The sequence below is a fragment of the Pangasianodon hypophthalmus genome, chromosome 10 (genome assembly GCF_027358585.1).
Source record: "Pangasianodon hypophthalmus isolate fPanHyp1 chromosome 10, fPanHyp1.pri, whole genome shotgun sequence".
In the NCBI taxonomy this organism is placed as follows: Eukaryota; Metazoa; Chordata; class Actinopteri; order Siluriformes; family Pangasiidae; genus Pangasianodon; species Pangasianodon hypophthalmus.
In genome coordinates, this window is record NC_069719.1 from 23123368 (window position 1) to 23143824 (window position 20457).

Below are 20457 nucleotides of genomic sequence, written 5' to 3' on the forward strand. Positions count from 1 at the left end.
AACAAAGATTTTGACCCAAAAAGAGTAAAAAGGCCTACAGTGAAGTGTCAAATCTACCACTTGGTACATAATGTTAATGGTGATGATAATTAGAAAGTGATTTTTTTTTAAAGCCCGGCTGTTTCTTTCTTTTTTTTTTTTTTGACTGGCACGCTCCTGTTCTCTCCCACTCAACACTGAACAGCATCAAGAGAGAAAAAGTCCATCATGTGTAAGTAACAAGGTTTTATTTATAAAGTAAATTTCAAACAACAGCCACCCAAAGTGCTGTACATACAGTCATGGAAAGTACACCCTCTTTCAATTCTATGGTTTAATTTATCAGAGCCTGAACAACAATTGTGTGGTTCTCACCAACATCTATAAACAAATAAATAACCTCAGACAGCAAAAAAACAACAGATTTTTTTTAATCTCCCAAAAACCAACATTCAGAAACTATAAATAAATAAATAAATAAAAGCAGAATTTCTGGCAGTTTGGTGTTCTAGAGCACTCAGGTGTGTGTTTACATCACGTCAAGAAGAAAGAACATCAGCCATGACCTCAGAGAAGCAATTCTAGGGGGGGAAAAACCTAGGGAAAAGCCCATTCTCTCTAAAAAGAAAATGGACTTATGTGTGCAAAAACTTGTGTGTGTAAAATTGCTTCTGAACAAACCACAAGAGGTCTGGAAAAATATCCTTTTGATTGATGACACCAAGTTGGAGATGTCTGGTCATCAGGCACAGTGCCACGTTTGGTGAAAACCAAACACAGGTTATCACCACAAACACCTCATTCCAAAAGTGAAGCAGGGTGGTGGAGGGGTGATTTTGGCTTGTTTTGAAGCCACGAAATCTGGGAAACTTGCAGTCATTGAGACCGTGATTAACTCCACTCCAGAATATTCTTGAGACAAATTTGATGCCATCTGCCCAGGAACTTAAGCTCGGTCGAAACAGGGCAATGATCCAAAGCACACCAGCGAACATGGCTAAAGAATTAAAAAATTAAGGTGTTGGAATGGCCAATTCACGTCAAGACAGATCTCAACCCCACTGAGATGCTGTGGCAGGATCTTAAGAGAGCTGTGCATAAACAAATGCCCAACACATCAATAAACTGAAGCAATGTTGTAAAGAACAGTGGGCCAAAATATCTCCAAATCTATATGACACACTGAAGTTCCTAAGAAAATTACTTCAAGTTATTGTTGCTAAAGGTAGTTCTGCATGTTACTGAATTATAGGGTGCACTTATTTTTTCCCACCTGGTTTCTGAATGTTGTTTTACTTTTTGGAAGAAATGACTACATTTTGAAATCTGTTGAGGTTTTTTTTTTGCTGTTGTTTTTGTTTTGTTAGGTGTACTTTCTACTTCTCATGACTGTACGTAAGAATAAAATAACAGAATAGAGACTAAAAATACAGACAGGGCACAATAGATAAAAAAATAATGCTGAGAGAAGAAATAGTAATAATACTAACAATAATTACAATAGCAAAAATAAAGAGGAAAATATCAAAACACAAGCATGAAAAGTTGTGTGTTTGTTTTGATTTGAAAATGGTCATTGACAAGGCACTCCTAATATTTAGGACTAGGCTGTTCCACAGCCCTGATGCAGCGACCGCAAAAGCATGGTTACCCTTACTCTTCAACTAAAACCGTGGAACAACCATGAGTAACTCACCTGAAGACCTCAGAGACCTAGGAGCAGAGTGTAGAGAGAGCAGGTCCACAATGTAGGGAGGGGCTACACCATTAAGAACTTTAAAAACAAATTAAAGAACCTTCAACCAGATCCTGTATTGGACAGGGCAACATTAACGAGAAGTTAAAACTGTAGTGATATGAACCCGCTTCTTGGTGCCAGTAGGCAGTCTGTGTTCTGAACTAGTTTAAGGTGACTGTTTTATTTATGCTGACTTATTTAGAACTATGTATAAGGAATTACAATATTCCAACTGTGAAGAGCTGAAAGCACAAATGACCTTATCTTGAAGTGAAGTGAAGTAACTTGTGACCCATGTGAAGTGACCCATACTCAGAATTTGTGCTCTGCATTTAACCCGTCCAAGTGCACACGCACAGTAGTGAACACACACCCGGAGCAGTGGGCAGCCTTTTTTGCTGCGGCGTCCGGGGAGCAGTTTGAGGGTTCGGTGCCTTGCTCAAGGGTCTCACCTCAGCCGTGGTATTGAGGGTGGGAGAGAGCGCTAGTCATTCACTCCCCCCACCTACAATCCCTGCCGGACCTTGACTCGACTGCCCCTTATTCATCTTCTTATATCTTGATTAGTGAGGTGTGCTTTGATTTTTGCAACTGTTCGAAGATGATAAAAACTACTTTTGATAAAGTTAATTTGGTGGTCAAATGAGGCTTGACATACTGCACTAGAGATCCTAGTTGATTTAATAAACTCGCAATGTGTTTGAAAGAGACGAAAAGAATGTTCATTTTTCTTCTGGAGTTGTAAAAAGAAATTGTCATTCAGAAATTAGACAACCAATTTGTGGACATAAGACAACAAATTTGTAAAGGGATTATACTGCAATGCGCTATTATTTCTTTTAACAGTCTACTGTGTATTGTTGCAGAATCACTTATAAATCTACCATCCAGACGAGTATTTCTGATTGCCGCAGTTCCCTGCTGCACAGATGTTAAAATTATTATGCCCTCCCCTAATTTCTTTAAAACTAAAATGCTCATTTCCTGTCTTTTTAGGCTAACAGTTCTGGACTATTAAATTGTTTATCACAATATATTAAAAAGGAAAATTAATATCGCACAAGCCTAGTGTCTTTAATGATATTCTGTCACAGACAGAGAAAACATCCTGACACAGAGTTCACATAAGAAAATTTTTACCCACTGTTTTTACCCACCATTTTTGACTCTTTGGATTGTATTGTATGAATATGTACAATCCATTACAATATGTATTGTATTTAATATATATTAAAAATGCACATGTGAAACAAATAAGGTATGTGAACTCACTGAATTCATTTCTGTGACTGGTGACATTACAGATGTGAGCACAATGCAGTGGATTAACTTGCAGTGGACCACTGTGAGTTTTTCAATGAAAGGAGCAGATGGCCTGCACCACTGCACCATCATCAAAATATTTCTGGCTTTATTTCATTTACTTGAGTTTCCCCCAAAAAATACATTATTTACATTTAGTAAAATATGCATTGAACGATTTTTGCATAATGATGAGCGAAAGAAGGAAAGTCCTGCAAGGAAAGGCAAAGCTCTGTCAGATTTCCACCTCTGCTCGCATACTCTGATAGCAGGACACAGATATCCCATTATTCACCATACCAATCTGTGATGTATTAATTTTGATGGTAAAAGAGCTCCAGTATGCCCCAAATCAAATTAGATTCTAACCTCTAACTAAACATGTGTGACTAAACATGTGCATATGGGAAAGTGCGTGGGTGTGTTACTAATCTACAGTTGAGGTCAAAAGTTTACATCCCCCTTTCAGAATTTGCAAAATGTTAATTATTTTACCAAAATAAGAGGGATCATACAAAATGCATGTTATTGTTTATTTAGTGCTGACCTGAATAAGATATTTCACGTAAAAGATGCTTACATATAGTCCACAAGAGAAAATAATAGTTGAATTTATAAAAATGCTCACTGATGCTCCAGAAGGAAAAACCATGCATTAAGAGCCGGGGGGTGAAAACATTTTGAATTTGAAGATCAGGGTAAATTTAACTTATTTTGTCTTCTGGGAAACATGTAACTAACTTCTGTAGCCTCTGAAGGGCAGTACTAAAGGTAAAAAATATGATATTTAGGAAAAATAAGAAAAATGCACACATCTCCAGTTTAAACTTTTGAACGGGGTCATTTTTTAAATTCAACTATTATTTTCTCTTGTGGACTATATGTAAACATCTTTTAAGTGAAATATCTTATTCAGGTCAGCATTAAATAAACAATAACATGCATTTTGTATGATCCCTCTTATTTTGGTAAAATAATTAACATTTTGCAGATTCTGAAAGGGGGATGTAAACTTTTGACCTCAACTGTACATATAATGGCAAAATGTAACAAAATGTAATGTGTGTTTCTCACCATCAACAGGTAGACTGCGGTAAGAGTTGATCTGTTCTTTGGCTCTGAGTAACTGCTCTTCCAGGCTGTGGAGCTTCCCTGCAGCTCCAGTGTCTGCATCAGCTTGACCCTCTGGCAACCTGAGAGAGAGGAGCAAGAGGCATTGTACTAATCCACACTAACACTGCACTGCATAAGCACCAGAAACACAAACACAAAACCACACTGACAAAGTATGACTCACTGGCTGGTAAACCATAAGCCGTAGGACTGTTTCTATTTTGTAATTTTGTTTAAAGCAAAATTTGTTTATAAATTTTAAGTCATTTTACTACTTGTACCCACCACCAATCAGCACTCCAAACCTCCAGTTAGCTCCTTCTAGTTTCTTGGACAGCATTTGAAAGGTAAACAGACACATGGACTTTACTCGCATTCAGTACCTAAATCTTTTAAACTAGCGCTTATTAAATCCCTGATTAAAAAATCTGATCTCAAACCCTGTCAGTTGTCCAACTATATGCCAATATCAAACCTCCCCTTTATCTCTAAGATCCTAGAAAAGGTTATAGCTTAGCAGTTATGCTCATACCTACATAGGAATAACATTCATGAAATGTATCAGTCAGGAATTAGGCCTCATCATAGCACAGAGACAGTGCGGGTTAAAGTGGTAAATGACCTACTATTGGCCTCTGATCAGGGGCTGTGTCTCCCTGCCTGTGTTGTTTGAACTTAGTGCAGCTTTTGATACCACTGATCATCCTATTCTCCTTGATAGACTAGAAAATGTTGTATGCGTTGTTGTATGTTGTATGCCCTCTCCTGGCTCAGGTCTTATTTGACTGATCGTTATCAGTTTGTAGATGTAAATGGTCACTTCTCTACGAATACTAAGATAAAGTTTGGTGTTCTGCAAGGTTCTGTTTTAGGCCCACTGCTCTTTTCTTTACATATGCTACCTCTAGGCAAAATTATTCGTAAAATGGTAGTAGCTTCCACTGTTATGCTGATGACACACAGTTGTATGTTTCAGCAAAGCCAGATGACAGACACTAGCTTAATAAGGTTGAGGAATGTGTAAAAGGCATTAGACACTGGATGCTTATTAACTTCCTTTTACTTAATTCTGACAAGACAGAAGTACTTGTACTAGGACCACATACAGCTAGAAGTAAGCTTTCTGATTACCTAGCAACTCTGGATGACCTTTCTGTTCCATCATGTGCAGCAGTAAAAGAACTTGGTGTGATTATTGACTCCAGGCTTTCATGCAGATAATATTACTAGGATTGCTTTCTTTCATCTCAGAAATATTGCTAAGATAAGAAATATAATGTCACTACATGATGCAGAAAAATTAGTTCATGCTTTTGTTACCTCTAGGTTGGATTATTGTAATGCCTTACTGCCTGGCTGTTCCAGTAAATGTGAACTTTGTGAAATTTGATGTGAACATTAACTGAAGCTCTTGGCCTGTATCTGTATGATTTTATGCATGAATGTGCAAGTGCACAGGTGGATGGTGAGTGTATAAAGCACCTTTCATACATAAAATGCATCTCAATGTGCTTCATGATTGACTTGAAAATGACTGATTAAAACATAATGAGCGCCATAGCAGCTAAAATGCCCAAGTTCTGTGGCCTTTGGTGTTGTTTGAAAGCTACTGTAGAGCTCTTTAAATGTTATAACATAGTAATGTTTCTTTTTTTGCTGTGCAAAACACACCCGCCCACACTACATGCACATCCATTGAAGCTGCGTCTCCGAGCAGGACTCAAAATGGCGTGTTGAAAGCCTGTTGTCCAGTGAGTGTTAATCTTCCGTCCCATTAAAACAGCAAGTACAAGGACACCTAAATAGACGCTAACTGACACACTTCCCTCTGTGTGTGTTAGCTGTTTTTCAGGCTTCAAAGGAGATTTGCATGCAGGCTGCAATGTGCATTGGTAACAGTTTAATTTTAATGAACAAACAGCGCAATACTGCAGTGATATACAGTGCCGCTTGAAAGTTTGTGAACCCCTTGAGCTGTTCAGAGTTTTCCATTGTTTTACCATGATTTTCTTATTTTATCATCACCTGCTTTTTATAAATTAAATGTCAGATGTATGTTGATCAGTTGCATATGTTTGTTTAGAGGAAATTTTGTGAGTAGCCAAAAAACTACACGAAAGATTGAATTATTGTATGTGCAAAAGTAAGTGAAGCCCCAGCTGCATTGGTAAAGTCAAGTGGGTAAGAGATTCGGGTGAAACACATTTGGGTGCTTAATTAATCAGTTAAGCAGACCAATCAAATTAGACATCCATAGGAAGGTGGTTAGGCAACACTGATTATAAGAGAGAGGAAACCAACCAAACCACTGTAGTGCCAAGGAGTCAAACAATGCCAAGAGGAAAGGAGATATCCAAGGACATCAGGAAGAAGGTGGTGACAGCCCATCAGTCTGGAGAAGGCTATAAGACCATCTCCAAGAGATTCCAACTCCATCCATCCACTGTAAGACAAATCATCTACAAATGGAGGGCATTCAACATGACCACAACTCTGCCTAGAAGTGGACGCCCATCAAAACTATCATCAAGAAGCACCAGAAATTAATAAATGAGGGAAAGGCCAACCCACACATCACCTCTAGAGAGTTGCAGACCTCTCTGGCAGCATCTGGGGTAAATGTACATGTGTCTACAATCAGAACAAAGCTGCCCATTTCAACTTTGCCACAGAGCATTTGGACAAACCAGAGGCCTTTTGGAAGTCCATTCTTTGGACAGATGAGTCCAAAATAGATTTATTTGGTCATAATCAAAGCCGCCATGTTTGGAGAAAAGCCAACACTGAATTCCAGGCAAAGAACCTCCTCTCAACAGTGAAGCATGGTGGTGGAAATGTGAAGGTCTGGGGCTGCTTTTCTGCCTCCGGGCCAGGGCGACTCCATATTAGATAGATAGATAGGTAGATCGATAGATAGATCGATAGATAGATAGATAGATAGACTTTATTGATCCCATGAGGGAAATTCTTGTGTTACAGCAGCATGGTCAGTAGCAAGATACAATACGTACACATAGACGTACGAGTCTGCTCATTCCCAAAAAAAAGAAACACACAAAATATAAAATATAAAATACAATAAGTTAAATTAAATGTAGTAGTGCAGATATGGAACACAGTTGTAGATTTAACCAGATTTACATCAGTATTTACATAAGTACACTTGTGAAAACTGGTAGTGAATAATGATGAATATGAAGAACCTTGAGAATGTAGAATATAATGACAGCTTTCTAAATGATAGCTTCCTTGTAGTAGTGTAATGTGAAAGTGTTATCATCTGAAAGTGTTATCATCTGTCACACACAGGTGAGCTGTTGTTCAATGTTATTGCGAATGGTAAGAATGAACTCCTGTAACGTTCTCTGTGACAATGAATTTGAATGAGTCTTTTGGAGAATGAGCTCCGCTGACTCTGTAGTGTGTTGTAGAGTGGATGAGACGGATTGTCCATGATGGAGAGCAGTTTGTTCAGTGACCTCCTGTTCCTCACTGACTCAAACGTCTCTAGTTTGTGTCCAATGATAGATCCAGCCTTGCGAATAAGCTTGTTAATCCTGCTGGTATCCCTGGCACTGATGCTGCCCCCCCAGCAGACCACAGCACAGTAAATGGCACTTGCCACTACAGACTGATAGAAGATCTCCAGCATCTTGTTGCATACATTGAAAGCTCTGAGCTTCCTCAGAAAATAGAGTCTGCTCATTCCCTTCTTGTACACAGCATCAGTGTTGGTCCTCCAGTCCAGTCTGTCATTTAAGTGTACACCCAAATACTTGTAGTTGTTAACAATTTCAACATCCTCACCCATGATGGTTATGGGCTTAGTCAATGTTTTAGTCCTCCTAAAGTCCACCACCATCTGATTGATCTTTGTCACATTTAGGAGTAGGTCATTCTTAGTACACCAGTCCACAAAGTTATCCAGTAGAGTCCTGTACTCCGACTCCTGTCCATCCCTAATACATCCTACCACTGCAGAGTCGTCGGAAAACTTCTGCAGGTGGCATGAATCAGAGTTGTACTGAAAGTCTGAGGTGTACAAAGTGAACAAAAATGGAGACAGGACAGTCCCCTGAGGTGCTCCTCTGTTACTGACCACCGTGTTAGACAGAGAGGCCCCCAATCGCACAAACTGGGGCCTATCTGACAGGTAGCAATCCAGGAGATTTGAATGTACATTTGATTAGGTTATTAGGTTAGTATACATATATATATATATATATATATATATATATATATATATATATATATATATATATATATATATATATATATATCTAGCACAGTTAGAGCAATGGCCCAAATGTTGCTATTGATGCAACTTTTCAAAATGTTCTTATTGATGTATATTTTCAAAATGGTTTTAATAGTGCAGTTTGATTTCCTAATGTTGCTAATGATGCATTATTTTCACAATGCTCAGACTGATGTATATTTTCAGATATACAGACAGCAGAAAACACTTTGCAGTAAATTTAGATATTGTACATATTTTAAATTGCTTTTTGAGAGAACATAACTGTACCTCACAGGATTCTTAAGTTAAATGCTTATTTCCTCTGTATTAGTTGCCTTGGCATTCAGGCCAGTTGTTTGATTCAATTTCAATTTCAAGATAAATCACATACAACAAAACTTTGGAAGGAGTTTCAACTAGGTCTCAGGTGTTTTTATGTTTTGTAAGGTGCAAACTCTGACATACAGTCTAAGAATTTTAGTTTATTCAAGCAGACATTAGGCAGTTTTTATTTTGTTACTCAAAATCTGTTTGGCTTGTTTCTTGGGTCGTCCAACACGTCTTTTTTGTTTTGTTTTTTTACACTAGCTGAATTTATGTTCACACTAACTTTTTAAATAAAAACTTATTTTGATTTATATCCTTTCTAAATTGTTTATTGCTTATTTAACAGATTTTTCAGAATAACATATTTATAGTTTTTTTTTTTTTTTAGATCAAGTTTTTTATTAAGTTTAGATTCCCACACTGAGGAAATAAATCAAAACTCCATTGAACTATATACAGACAGATGCCATGATAACTGTCTACTGCTAGTAGTAATGTTCTACTGCTAATTGCAGTGAAGATTGATAACCTAGATTTTCTAAATTGTTAAACTGAGTGATTGTATTATCAATTATGCCTTTCTACAATAAACAGTGCAAATTCAAAGTAATCTACTGGCATCCCCCTAACCAGAATGTTACTGTAAATTGGAATAATCATGGAAATGTACCGCATTTAATTTTTACAGCAATAGGCTGTAAAGAAATTTCACAGTATGAATACTGTAGAGTTACAGTATATTGCTGGCATCACTGCTATCAGTATTCAATGTAAACTGAACCAGTATTCAGTGTAAACTGAAAAAAATACAGAAATATACTGTATTTAATTTTTACAGCAATAGGCTGTAAAGTAGTTTCAGAGAGTGAATACTGTAGAATTACAGTATATTGCTGGCATCTCTGCTGCCAAGACTTTACCGGTATTTCAAAGAAAAAAAAAATTTACAGTGTACAAGTAAAAAGTAACACAAAAATGGCAAAAGCATGGCAAGTGACTAATCACTTCAGGTCACACTTCGCTGCTCACTGTGCTGCGCACATATTGTGGTTGAAATTGGTCCGTTCCACGCTGCCCATTGAGTCGTGCATGTAAACTGATCAATGCTGTGCCACTCAGGGGTTGTGCTGTGCAGTCTAGTGTGTTGCTCTGTGCAGTATAAGTGGGCAGTGTGACTAACTGGTCTGTGTGACTAACTGCTGTGCACAGTTTCAACAGGGTTTTTAGTTGTTCTGTTTCCCAAAGAGGAGGTTGCAAATTTTTGGGGGGGAATCGCAGCCAAACACAACAAGAATGAAAACCACTGGAGTAAGGAACATGATCACAAAAAAAAAAAAAAAAAAAAAAAAGGTATGCAAGAAAATGGACAAATGCATTTTATCTGTGTTTTGAAAAAGTCAGTGGTGAGGTAACTGTCCGTTCATACACAGTGACTAACCATGAATCCGTGACTTTTGTAGGAATTACAAGAAAAGCGAGGGAGAAAAAAAAAAAAAAAAAAAAAAAACAGAAAAGGGACACAACAAGCATAGAAAGTTTAGAAAGGCCTGGACTGACCTGAGCGTCTCAGCCATGCGTCGCAGCTCCTCATTCTGATGCTTGAGTCTCTCGAGCTTAGCTAGGATTTTGGAGAGTTCACGGCTGGGATGCTCAGGCTGTTCATTGTCACGCACCAGATGCCCGCCAATGTAGAACAGCAAGGTGCCCCATGCCAACAGCACTAGCATGATCCAGCGCCAGGAGCCTGTCCACGTCCTCATGTCTCTCTCTCTCTCTCCTCACAGCACAGCGCTCTTGTGCATTGTTGCTACCCACTGCTACTCCACCAATATACAAGTCAACAGTAGAGATGGACAACAGCAATCACAGCAATTCAAAAGGCCATGAAGTCGACGTTAGGGATTTTCCCAATGTGGAGAGAGGATACTCAATTTCAGTACTTGTTGGCTCCACTTTTCCTCATGTCTAGGCTCATCCAGTCCTGTTCAAACAAAACAGTCTGTTAGAAGCATGATTACAAGACAGAGAAAAATCATAGGAGAAAAACAATCAGAAGTCTCACACCCCACTTTTGTCCTTGCTGAAGAAGGCAGTTCTGATGCTACTAACAAGTAGACTAACTGTCCCAGGATGATTACATAATGTATGCATGAGTTGTAAGGGCAGGATGTTAAATTTTCCATAAAGGACAGTTGGAAAAGTCTTAACAACTAACATCTCACATTTAATCACACCAGTCCCCCAATCATCATCAGTATTGCCACTACTATTTTGATTAAATTACTTTTTTTTTTATTTATTGACTTGATGTAGAATGCAATCGTCTTCGCAAAATAATATGTTTTAATATGTGGCAAAGAAAACAGTTTTTATTAGCTCAACATTTTTATCAATACTCAACATTTCGGACCCTGCTATATTTCCAACACACTGTGCCATTTATTATGGTTAGGGTGTAGGACAATAAAGTCTCCCTTCCTAACTGCTTAACAACTATTATGTCCATCAAATAGTTAATAAACAATAACTTACTGAATACTAGAATTCTACACATTCACAGTAATTCAGTACAGAAAGGTGGGTATTACAGACATGTAACTGGCATGTTTTAGTTGTTTTCTCTTTCTAAGGACCTTTCCTTAGAAAGAGAAAACAACTAAAACATGCCAAACATGCTTCATCCTTATGAAGCAGTGTGTGTGTAACTGGTAAGGATGACTAACCAATACACTGTGCGTGTGCACTTGGATGGGTTAAATGCAGAGCACAAATTCCGAGTATGGGTCACCATACTTGGCCACAAGTCACTACACTTCACTTCACTAATAAACTTGCAGGTAACAATAGCATACTCTAAATACTACAAACACCAGCAATATACATCTAAAAATCATGGCTATTGAACAATTGTACGATGTTGAACAGCCATGATTTTTAAATGTATATTGCTGGTGTTTGTAGTATTTAGAGTATGCTATTGTTACCTGCAAGTTTATTAGTGAAGTGAAGTGTAGTGACTTGTGGCCAAGTATGGTGACCCATACTCGGAATTTGTGCTCTGCATTTAACCCATCCAAGTGCACACGCACAGTAGTGAACACACACACTGTGAACACACACCCGGAGCAGTGGGCAGCCTTTTTTGCTGCAGCACCCGGGGAGCAGTTGGGGGTTCGGTCGGTGCCTTGCTCAAGGGTCTCACCTCAGTCGTGATATTGAGGGTGGAAGAGAGCGCTGGTCATTCACTCCCCCCACCTACAATCCCTGCCGGACCTGAGACTCAAACCCACAACCTTCAGGTTCACCTTTGGGTCCGACTCTCTATCCATTAGGCCACGACTGCCCCCATTAGGCCACGACTGCCCCCATTAGGCCACGACTGCCCCCATTAGGCCACGACTGCCCCCGATGACTAATGATATTAGTCATTATCATAGTCCATGATACCAGATTATTAAGTATACTAATCTAACAACTAATAAACTAGAAACTTGCAAAGGTTTGCATCTGCCTTAAACCCAAAGAGATGTTGGAGAATTTCTCAGGATTGAGGTTAAGGATGTGAGCATGTCTGAGTCACAGAGAGAAACTGTGCCTGCTCCGTTTTGTCCAAATGTTCAAAGGTCAGGCATATTACACCTCAGCCTATTCACTTTCATTTACTGTTTTTATTCTTTCCTTTTTAACGAAGATAGCATAATTTAAAACCAAAACCAGATAACCAGCCAAATACGTTTCTGATTATGATTATATAACTGTAACAACATTAAAGTTATTTCAACTCTTTTTAGCCACAGGTTAACAGCAATAGCAGAATGGTAGCTAAGTTAACTGTTGTGCTACATCAGCTTCAAACATGTGGCTATATTTGTATTTAATAACATTTTAACACACTGGCCTAGCAAGAAGAATTTATTGAGAATTTAATGGTTTTTCAATTCTTGGTGAGGTGGACAACAAGCAAATCTATAGACCATTCTCAGAATGCAGTCAAGCAGTGTTCTTCACTGCAGTCAGTGCAGAGAACAATGACTTGCAAACACAAGCAGTAGGAAAGAGGAGCAGTATTTTCATTGCCACTGTAGTGAGTTCAGGATATTCTTTACACAAGGAGGGCCAGAGGTCAACAACATACATACTTCTGCCGGAGACACCTCTTCAGTATCCTATCACGGGACAACTCTAGGGGTTCTTCTTGTGCCTTAACTGTGGGGTGGCCTGACGTTGTTGCATCCGGAACAGAATCCCCAATCCAGTCCTAATTGTTGCTGCTATGTCAAAGAAATAAGAGCACACATGTTCAGTGAGCGTTGAGACATGAGCAAATACCTTCTCTCACTAAATCCACTGACAGAATGTTAGCATGAAGAAATTTTTTCAGTTCAACAAATATGTCTCCGTTTAAAACACTCAGTTTTTCCCCCAAAGCTCTATTTTATTTTAAGAAGGCACTGATTTTGTTGGACAGATAGGTTAAAGCTGCTTAGCCCCGTCAATACATATATGGGCATTTTTGAAAACAGTTTTTTCTTTGGATTTTGGCTTCCTAGCCACACAAAAATAGCATTTTTTTCCAGTGTGTAGCTTTTTGAAACATGGAGATATTTTGAAACTGTTTTCATCTGTTTTCATGTGGACCTGCACATGTCCATTGCATTTTTGCTTGTGTAATGAATGTGCTGAGACTCAAAGCTGCTGTTCAGGTTGTTAATTTACGGTCTGTACCTTCTTATTTGATAAGTTGTTTGTAATTTAATTTCACTTGGTTTTATGATTGCACCCTCATGTGGAGGCACCGGAATTTAATCCACACTGTAGTGCTCCCGAACCTACTGCTCTGGCGCTACAAGGGAAGGGAGATTTCAGATAAGACCCAAATGTAACAATAAGCAGTAGTTCCACCTACTTTGACTCGTTGCTTTGACGGGTACCAACTACCTAAACATTGCTGTGGACCAAGTACACGCCTTCATGTCTCCAAATCTAAAATCCATTCAATTCAATTTTATTTGTATAGCACTTTTAACAACGGCCATTGTCACAAAGCAGCTTTACAGAAATACACAAATTCAGGATATAAATTTTAAGCTTGTATATTTATAAATTTATCCCTAATGAGCAAGCCAGAGGTGACAGTGGCAAGGAAAAACTCCCTGAGATGATATATACACTGTGTGTAAACTCAAAGGAATCATCCACCCTGAAACACATTAAGTTTATATTGAAATATCTTTCAATATAAATCTTCTGGTCACGTAATCATTCAGATTTTAGGAGCTATATTACTTTATAGAATACACGTTCCTGAAATACAGAAGTACTATATTAGTATTATATAGTATTATACTCTAAGAACTTTTTCGTTCTATTTGGTGGTGACAGTTAAATTGTTTATGAAGATGCTTTGTGATTGTTTGTAAATAAACAGATTTATGTATGAATGTACAGATGTATCTATTAAAGAGTAGTTCCAGTTACAGTCAGTTTCAGAATTGACACCCTTGGTAAAAACAAGTTTTTTTTTGTTTGTTTGTTTGTTTTTTTAATAAAAAAAAAGGAACATTTTTAAATTTTAATTTTGTCACAGTTACTGGAACCCACTGAAATTTTGTCACAGTTATTGTAACCCATAAAAATTCTTGTGAACTACATGCAACTTTTTTAAGGATTTTTATTAGGAGTTCAAGCATAAAGTGCTGAAACCCTATTGTTTTTGTAAGGATTATTATTATTATTATTATTATTATTATTATTAGGGGGCCAAGCACCAAAGATGCTTAAGCACCCTATCGTTATTCTACCTTTTCACATTATATTTCTTCTGCTTCTTCTTCTGGCTAAGGTGTCTATGGTAAAAAGTTGTGAAATTTGGCACACTGACTGGGGAGGGTCTACAGAACATTCTGAACAAATTTGGGCCAAATGCTACCAACACTCTAGCACCACCATCGATCAAATTTGGGCCTAATTTGGAAGTATGTTTATGGTCATAACTTTTGAACCGTGTAGCCAAAAGCCAGGCATCCCTGGATTTCCTGGGTTGAGACAAGATCGACACACCCTATGCCATCAATTTTTAATTAGATTTTCTAATTAATAATCTAATTAATTAGATTTTGTGACATCTTGGATTTTGTCAAAATCTGTTTTTTTTTTGCTACTCCTCCTGCAAATTAAGTCCAATCAACACCAGATTTGGCATACATCATATTCAGACCAACCTGGACAAAGATTATCAAAAGAATATTGATATTCCAATTAGTTTGCCTGTAATGTGCCAGCAAATCTGACGGCAAAGCTGTCAAACAGTATGTGAGGCTGTATCTTAGCAATGACCTTGCACACTGACACAAATCATTTTCATCTTCAAGACCATGCCCTGAGGCTATGCAACAATTATCGTGACAGTGCCACTTACTGGTCAAAAGTGACAGTAACATGACGAAATGCTTCCATTTCAGTGCCATTTTTGCTACTCCTCCAAATTTTATCCCATCTTCATCAAATTTGGCTAATATTATCTTGAGACCTGTCTAAACAAATACTATTAAAGGAACTATGATATTCAAAACCATTGTCCCATAACGGACTGGCAATTGCGTGAAACTACAAATCACTCTTGAATCCCTTTGCATATAGTTATGGCTCTGCTTTCCTGTGATTGCTTATGCAACAATTGTAGTGCGTCTGTGAATGGGAGGCTCACAGAGTCTGGGTGCTTGGCCCCTGAAAATGTTGTTCGCAGCGTTTAAATATTATTATTATTCTGCCCTAAAACTGATCGTGCAGACCAAACTGTAAGTCCTAGAGATCAGAAACTTTGAGGGTTCGTAGTACTCCATCGGTCAACAACGACGCAATGTCTCACTCCTTTTGGCCACATGGTGATGCTACAGTGATCAAAACAAAAAATATTTCCTAAAATGGCCATAACATTTGAACCATTTGACACAAACTCAAGTGTCTTGTCCTTGGGTCAAGGTGATCATAATGTATATCTCCGCTTTCATTTCCACCATTAAAAAATTTCCGCCAAACTGAATTTTTTGCACAAACTACTTTTGTGAAGTAGTCCTAGGCCGTTCGTCCACTTGGAACCAAACCAGTTCAGAAAGATCCTCTAGAGTCTCATTATCAATAATTATTTAAAAATGTTGAACGTTTAACCTCGCGAAGGCACATCAAAACGTTTGAAATGGGCATGGACACTTTTACATAAATGGCTATAACTCTTGAACGGAATGAGATATTCTCAACAAAATTGACACACTTATGTAAGGGCCCAACCTGAGGACACGTAAAACTGAGTGTCACCAGTTGCGCTATAACAGGAAAAAAAACATGAAATTGGCCCTAACTACAGAACCAGTGGTTCTGACGTGAAAATTTGCATGCAGTGTCTTTGTCAGTGGTCCAATCAATATTTATGCGGATAGACACGTATCTCAAAAAACAAGTCTGCCATCGGACAATTAATTTTCAGCATCTATTAGACAAGGTTAACAAAGGCCGATCAGAACGAAACTTGTTGGACTTGCTTGACTCTTGGCTCCAGAGGTCTGTGAGAAAATTGAAACTAATCAGCCACTGGGGGCGCTATAAATTTTTTCATGCACATAAAGCATTTTACATACTGCAGTGTTTCACACAAACACAAGTAATTCATTCCGTTTGATGGAGCTCCTTATTCTGAACAACTCCGCCTCAAGAACCAGTCAGGAGTCAGTCAAATCATTCATTAAATATTTGCAATTACTTAAAAAACATACTTTTAGTAAACTAGTCCTAGGTTTTTCCCTCGATCAAAATAAACCCGGACTCCTTAGATCCATAATTATCAAAAAAAAAGTTGAACTTTCAATTCATCGCCATAATGGCATTCAAAAACCTTTGAAGAGGTCATGGAGTGGCCATTTTTACTGAAATGGCTATAACCCTTGAATGGAATGAGATATTTTCACCAAACTTGGCACACTGGCAAACTTGTATGGGCTCAATCTGAGGTCACATGCACGAAATGGTGAAGCCTGGCCATGTTGTGCTATAATAAGACAAAACATGAAATTGGCACTAAATATGGAACCATTGTACCAATCTACTTGAAAGCTTGCAAGTGTCCAAGGTCCCATCAGTGTCTACGAGGACAGTTATGAATCTTGAAAAACATGGCCAACATCAGCCAATCAATGTTCAGCAGCTATTAGACAAGGTTAATGAAGGCCAATCACGACAAAATTTGGTGGGCTTGTTTGACTCCCTGCCCCAGAGGACTGTGCAAAATTTGACAAAAAAAAAAATTGGCTGCTGGGAGATGCTACCACACTGCATGTGCATGAATTATTGTATATTATGTGCACACAGTATTCATATCATATGTTAGCTCCCCTCATTCTGAACAACTTTGCCTCATGAGCCACTGATGTCAATCAAACTGTTCATTAAATATTTGAGATTATTTAAAAAAAAAAAAAAAGAAAAAACACTTTTGTGCACTAGTCCTAAGTTTTTTACTCCATCACAACAAAACCAGTGTACTACAATTCTCCAGACTCTCTAGGTCAATAATTAATCAAAAAAATATGTTGAACATTTTTATTTAGATAGTACTAGCAGAGTTATTTACAAAAATAAGTGTGGCTTAGTCTACCTAAAAGTCAAAAACTCCTAAAACTCAACACTACATGAAATTAAGTAAGCACATGCAACATACATGATTCTTAAAAAGCATGCAAAATTTAATGTAAGTTGGACAATAGATGCTGCTATAACAGTTTAATTGATTAAAAATGCTATTTCTTTATGGTAATTTACCATATATTTCTTAAAATTTTCTTGCTTTTTCTCTGATTTAGGTGCTTATAGGCTTGATATTAAGTTATATGTTTTTACGCATGTCCTTAAAGGCCCTAAAGTGCTTGGCACCTGCACGCCAATAAACTCTTTGGAGTGCTGAAGAAAATCTTTCATCTATCCACTAATACAGCTTTGACTGGAACTAGGTTCTACAGTCAGATGAGACAAAAAAAAAAAAAAAAAAAAAAAAAAAGAGAGAGATTTTGGAAACACACATTCAATGTGGGTTTGAAATAAAAAGAATGGTTTTACAGAACCTAAGAAAAAACTTAAACCAAATTCTTCCACCCAGTAAAATTTTGCAACCAATCCTGTGCCAGGTGGACTGGTCTGAGTATTTCAAAATCCTCTGATTGCCTGGGATGTCTACACAAAATGATGCAACAAACAAAAAACATCCAGCTGGCTGCAGTTATGCTTGCTGAAACAGCTTGTTTATAAAAGAGGTAATTGGAGAACGGTTAACCGGTTCAAGCTGACAGGAAGGCTATGGTAATTCAATTAACTCTATGGAACTGGCACTTCCATGTGTCCAAGTCATGTCACTTCATATTTTCACAATTAAATCAAATAGTGGCAAATAAAAATTTTTTTTAAAAAAACAGTGAAAGTTCATCTTTCATATGTCTAACCTATGTCTATATGTCTGTATGTATAGAGAAGTGGAAATTATTTACTTGCTGTGTGCTTGTTATTTTAGGAAATAGCAGTGCTTCTGTGCATATCTTCAAACAATATTTTGACATAAAAACAAGCAGTAAAAAAATTAAAAAGGTGCTTATTACCTTATTAGTCACCTGAACCTCTTGACGAAATGGATTTAGTAACACTCACTCAGTAATGATGAACAGTAATTATAACTAAAACGTTTATGTGCACCCACATACAGGGTGTACATAAATTTTTTAGTCTGGTTGTTAGGGAAGCATCTGCACTGCAAAAAGTCCTCATTTGGTCAAGACTTACAATCTTATTGATCTTATTTTAAGAATAAAATACTATGCAAGAGTATTATGTGTAAGATTATTACGATTGTTTTAAGATTATTTATCTTTTTTTTCTTACTCAGTTTTTTTCTTACTTAGTTTCTTACAAAGCTTAAAGTTAGTTATTTTACCTGCAAATTAAGCTCATATACCATCACAGGCATCATTTGAGGCCAGCCTTGTATCTTTTAAGACTTTGTTTTAGCTATAGCAACTGGTTTTATGGTTGCCCAGTAAAAAATGCTCAATAATCACACTTAGGACTTGTTCATTAGTATTATTTATTCCAAATGCTTGTTTTATGTCAACACCAACACATTTATTTACAACCTAACAACAAATTATAAGACTCTGCCGTATTAAGTCACCACACTCTTTCCAATTATCCAGTATGGTTTTTAATTTCCAGTTTTAAGTGCAATGACATCTTCCAGATTATATTTTGTCAATACATACACACTGTTTCTGAAACTGACTGGATAATATGACATACGATCAAGGAGCTTTTCAGCATCTATAAACTCTGTTGCCTGGTATTTTGAGAAGCAGCAAGTAATGATTTTGCTTTGTTTTTGCATGGTAACTACTGTGTGTTACAAGAGTCTTCATTTGAATAAATAATTGTTGACAATATGTATGCATGATCTTGATTTTAATAGTCTTGTTTTAAGTTTAAATGCTTTGTCTCATTTTAATGAGACAATTTAATGATGACAATTCTTAAATTAAGAGGAATTATCTTGTCTAGTAGCTCTGGTTTTAAGATAGTTTCACACAAATTAAGATAAGCAAACTGTTTAAAAATTCATTAAAAAGTTAGTTATAAGTTAATTAAGTCCTAAAACGAGATAAACATATCCAGAACCCAATTAAACTGAATTTCCAATAAGCTGAATTTCCTCCATTTGCATTTCATCTGCCTCACAGTGGATTAGTGAAGGTCAATCTTTAGAAAAGGTTTTGTAAAATTTTACAGTCTAGTGAGCATCAATACGTCTTTTTCTGAGGTCCTCAGGAATCTCCTTTGATCGAGGCATGGCACACATCCATAAACCTGTGTAGTGAAGACCAGACTTTGATAGTGAAGACCCTATAGGCACTGTATATGGTCATCTAGCATTTCGTAAGCATGAAAAGAGTAAGGATCATATGAATGTATTAAATGCTGTTGCTAAGGAGCATGCTTGTCAAAATAAAAAGTCCAGTTGCCCATTTGCTAGATGGCAAAACAGAGTGAATAAAGAACCACGACACACTTTTTGTAAAGTTTTTTTCATGGTCTTTCTTAAGGCTAAACACACACCTCCCACATCTTCCTATGATGAAGATATTGCTTTATTGTAGATACTAGGAGTGAATGTCAGAGGTGTCCGTCATTCTCGTGAAGGGGGAACACAAATAATGCAATGCATTGTGCAGATGATCAGAATGGAATTGAAGGAAAAGTTTAAGTCAGCTGAATTTTGGGGTCTGCTTTTTGCTGGATTGGATGATCTAACAGTCATCCAACAGTGGAGTGTTTACCTCCAATTTCCTTTGATTAATTGATTTGGCTGTCAGTTATCTGCACAGGACATATCGGGGAGGCATGATTAATCTTTTCTGTGACTCAGGCTTGGATGAGTGGACGTCAGTGGAAGATGAGTGCCATCAACATTGGTATTTGCAACGGTTTTCTTTCAGAACTATGCAAGATGAATGCAACTGGGAATTCTTTTGTGTATATTCGGTGTAATCCCTCTGTCGTCAAGCTGCTGCCGTTTTATTTACAAAAGGGTATAGCAAAAAAAAAAGAAAAACTCCTTTCACCTCAACTTGGCTCTGCGAATCCACATTTTCTATACTTGCTTACATCAAAAATAAGTACCGCTCACGCTTATTGACAGTGGAAGATGATTTACGGTTAGCTGTATCGGGTG

The 20457-nt window shown here is 37.4% G+C and overlaps 1 protein-coding gene across 4 annotated transcripts in view; it reads right to left on the bottom strand.

The window, feature by feature from the left end:
* fut8a (fucosyltransferase 8a (alpha (1,6) fucosyltransferase)) overlaps positions 1–20457 on the bottom strand; it is a 66075-nt gene that overhangs the window by 44252 nt on the left and 1366 nt on the right. For 2 of the 4 annotated variants that reach the window (XM_026926435.3, XM_026926434.3), the window contains exons 2-4: positions 12839–12967; positions 10257–10680; positions 4094–4212 (exon numbers count right to left, since the gene is read on the bottom strand). In XM_026926435.3, coding sequence (XP_026782236.1) covers positions 4094–4212; positions 10257–10459 — 322 coding nt within the window. In that variant the 5' untranslated portion in view covers positions 10460–10680; positions 12839–12967. Of the gene's footprint in view, positions 1–4093; positions 4213–10256; positions 10681–12838; positions 12971–20457 lie in introns of all 4 variants that reach the window. The other 2 variants (XM_026926433.3, XM_026926432.3) reach the window with 1 other exon arrangement.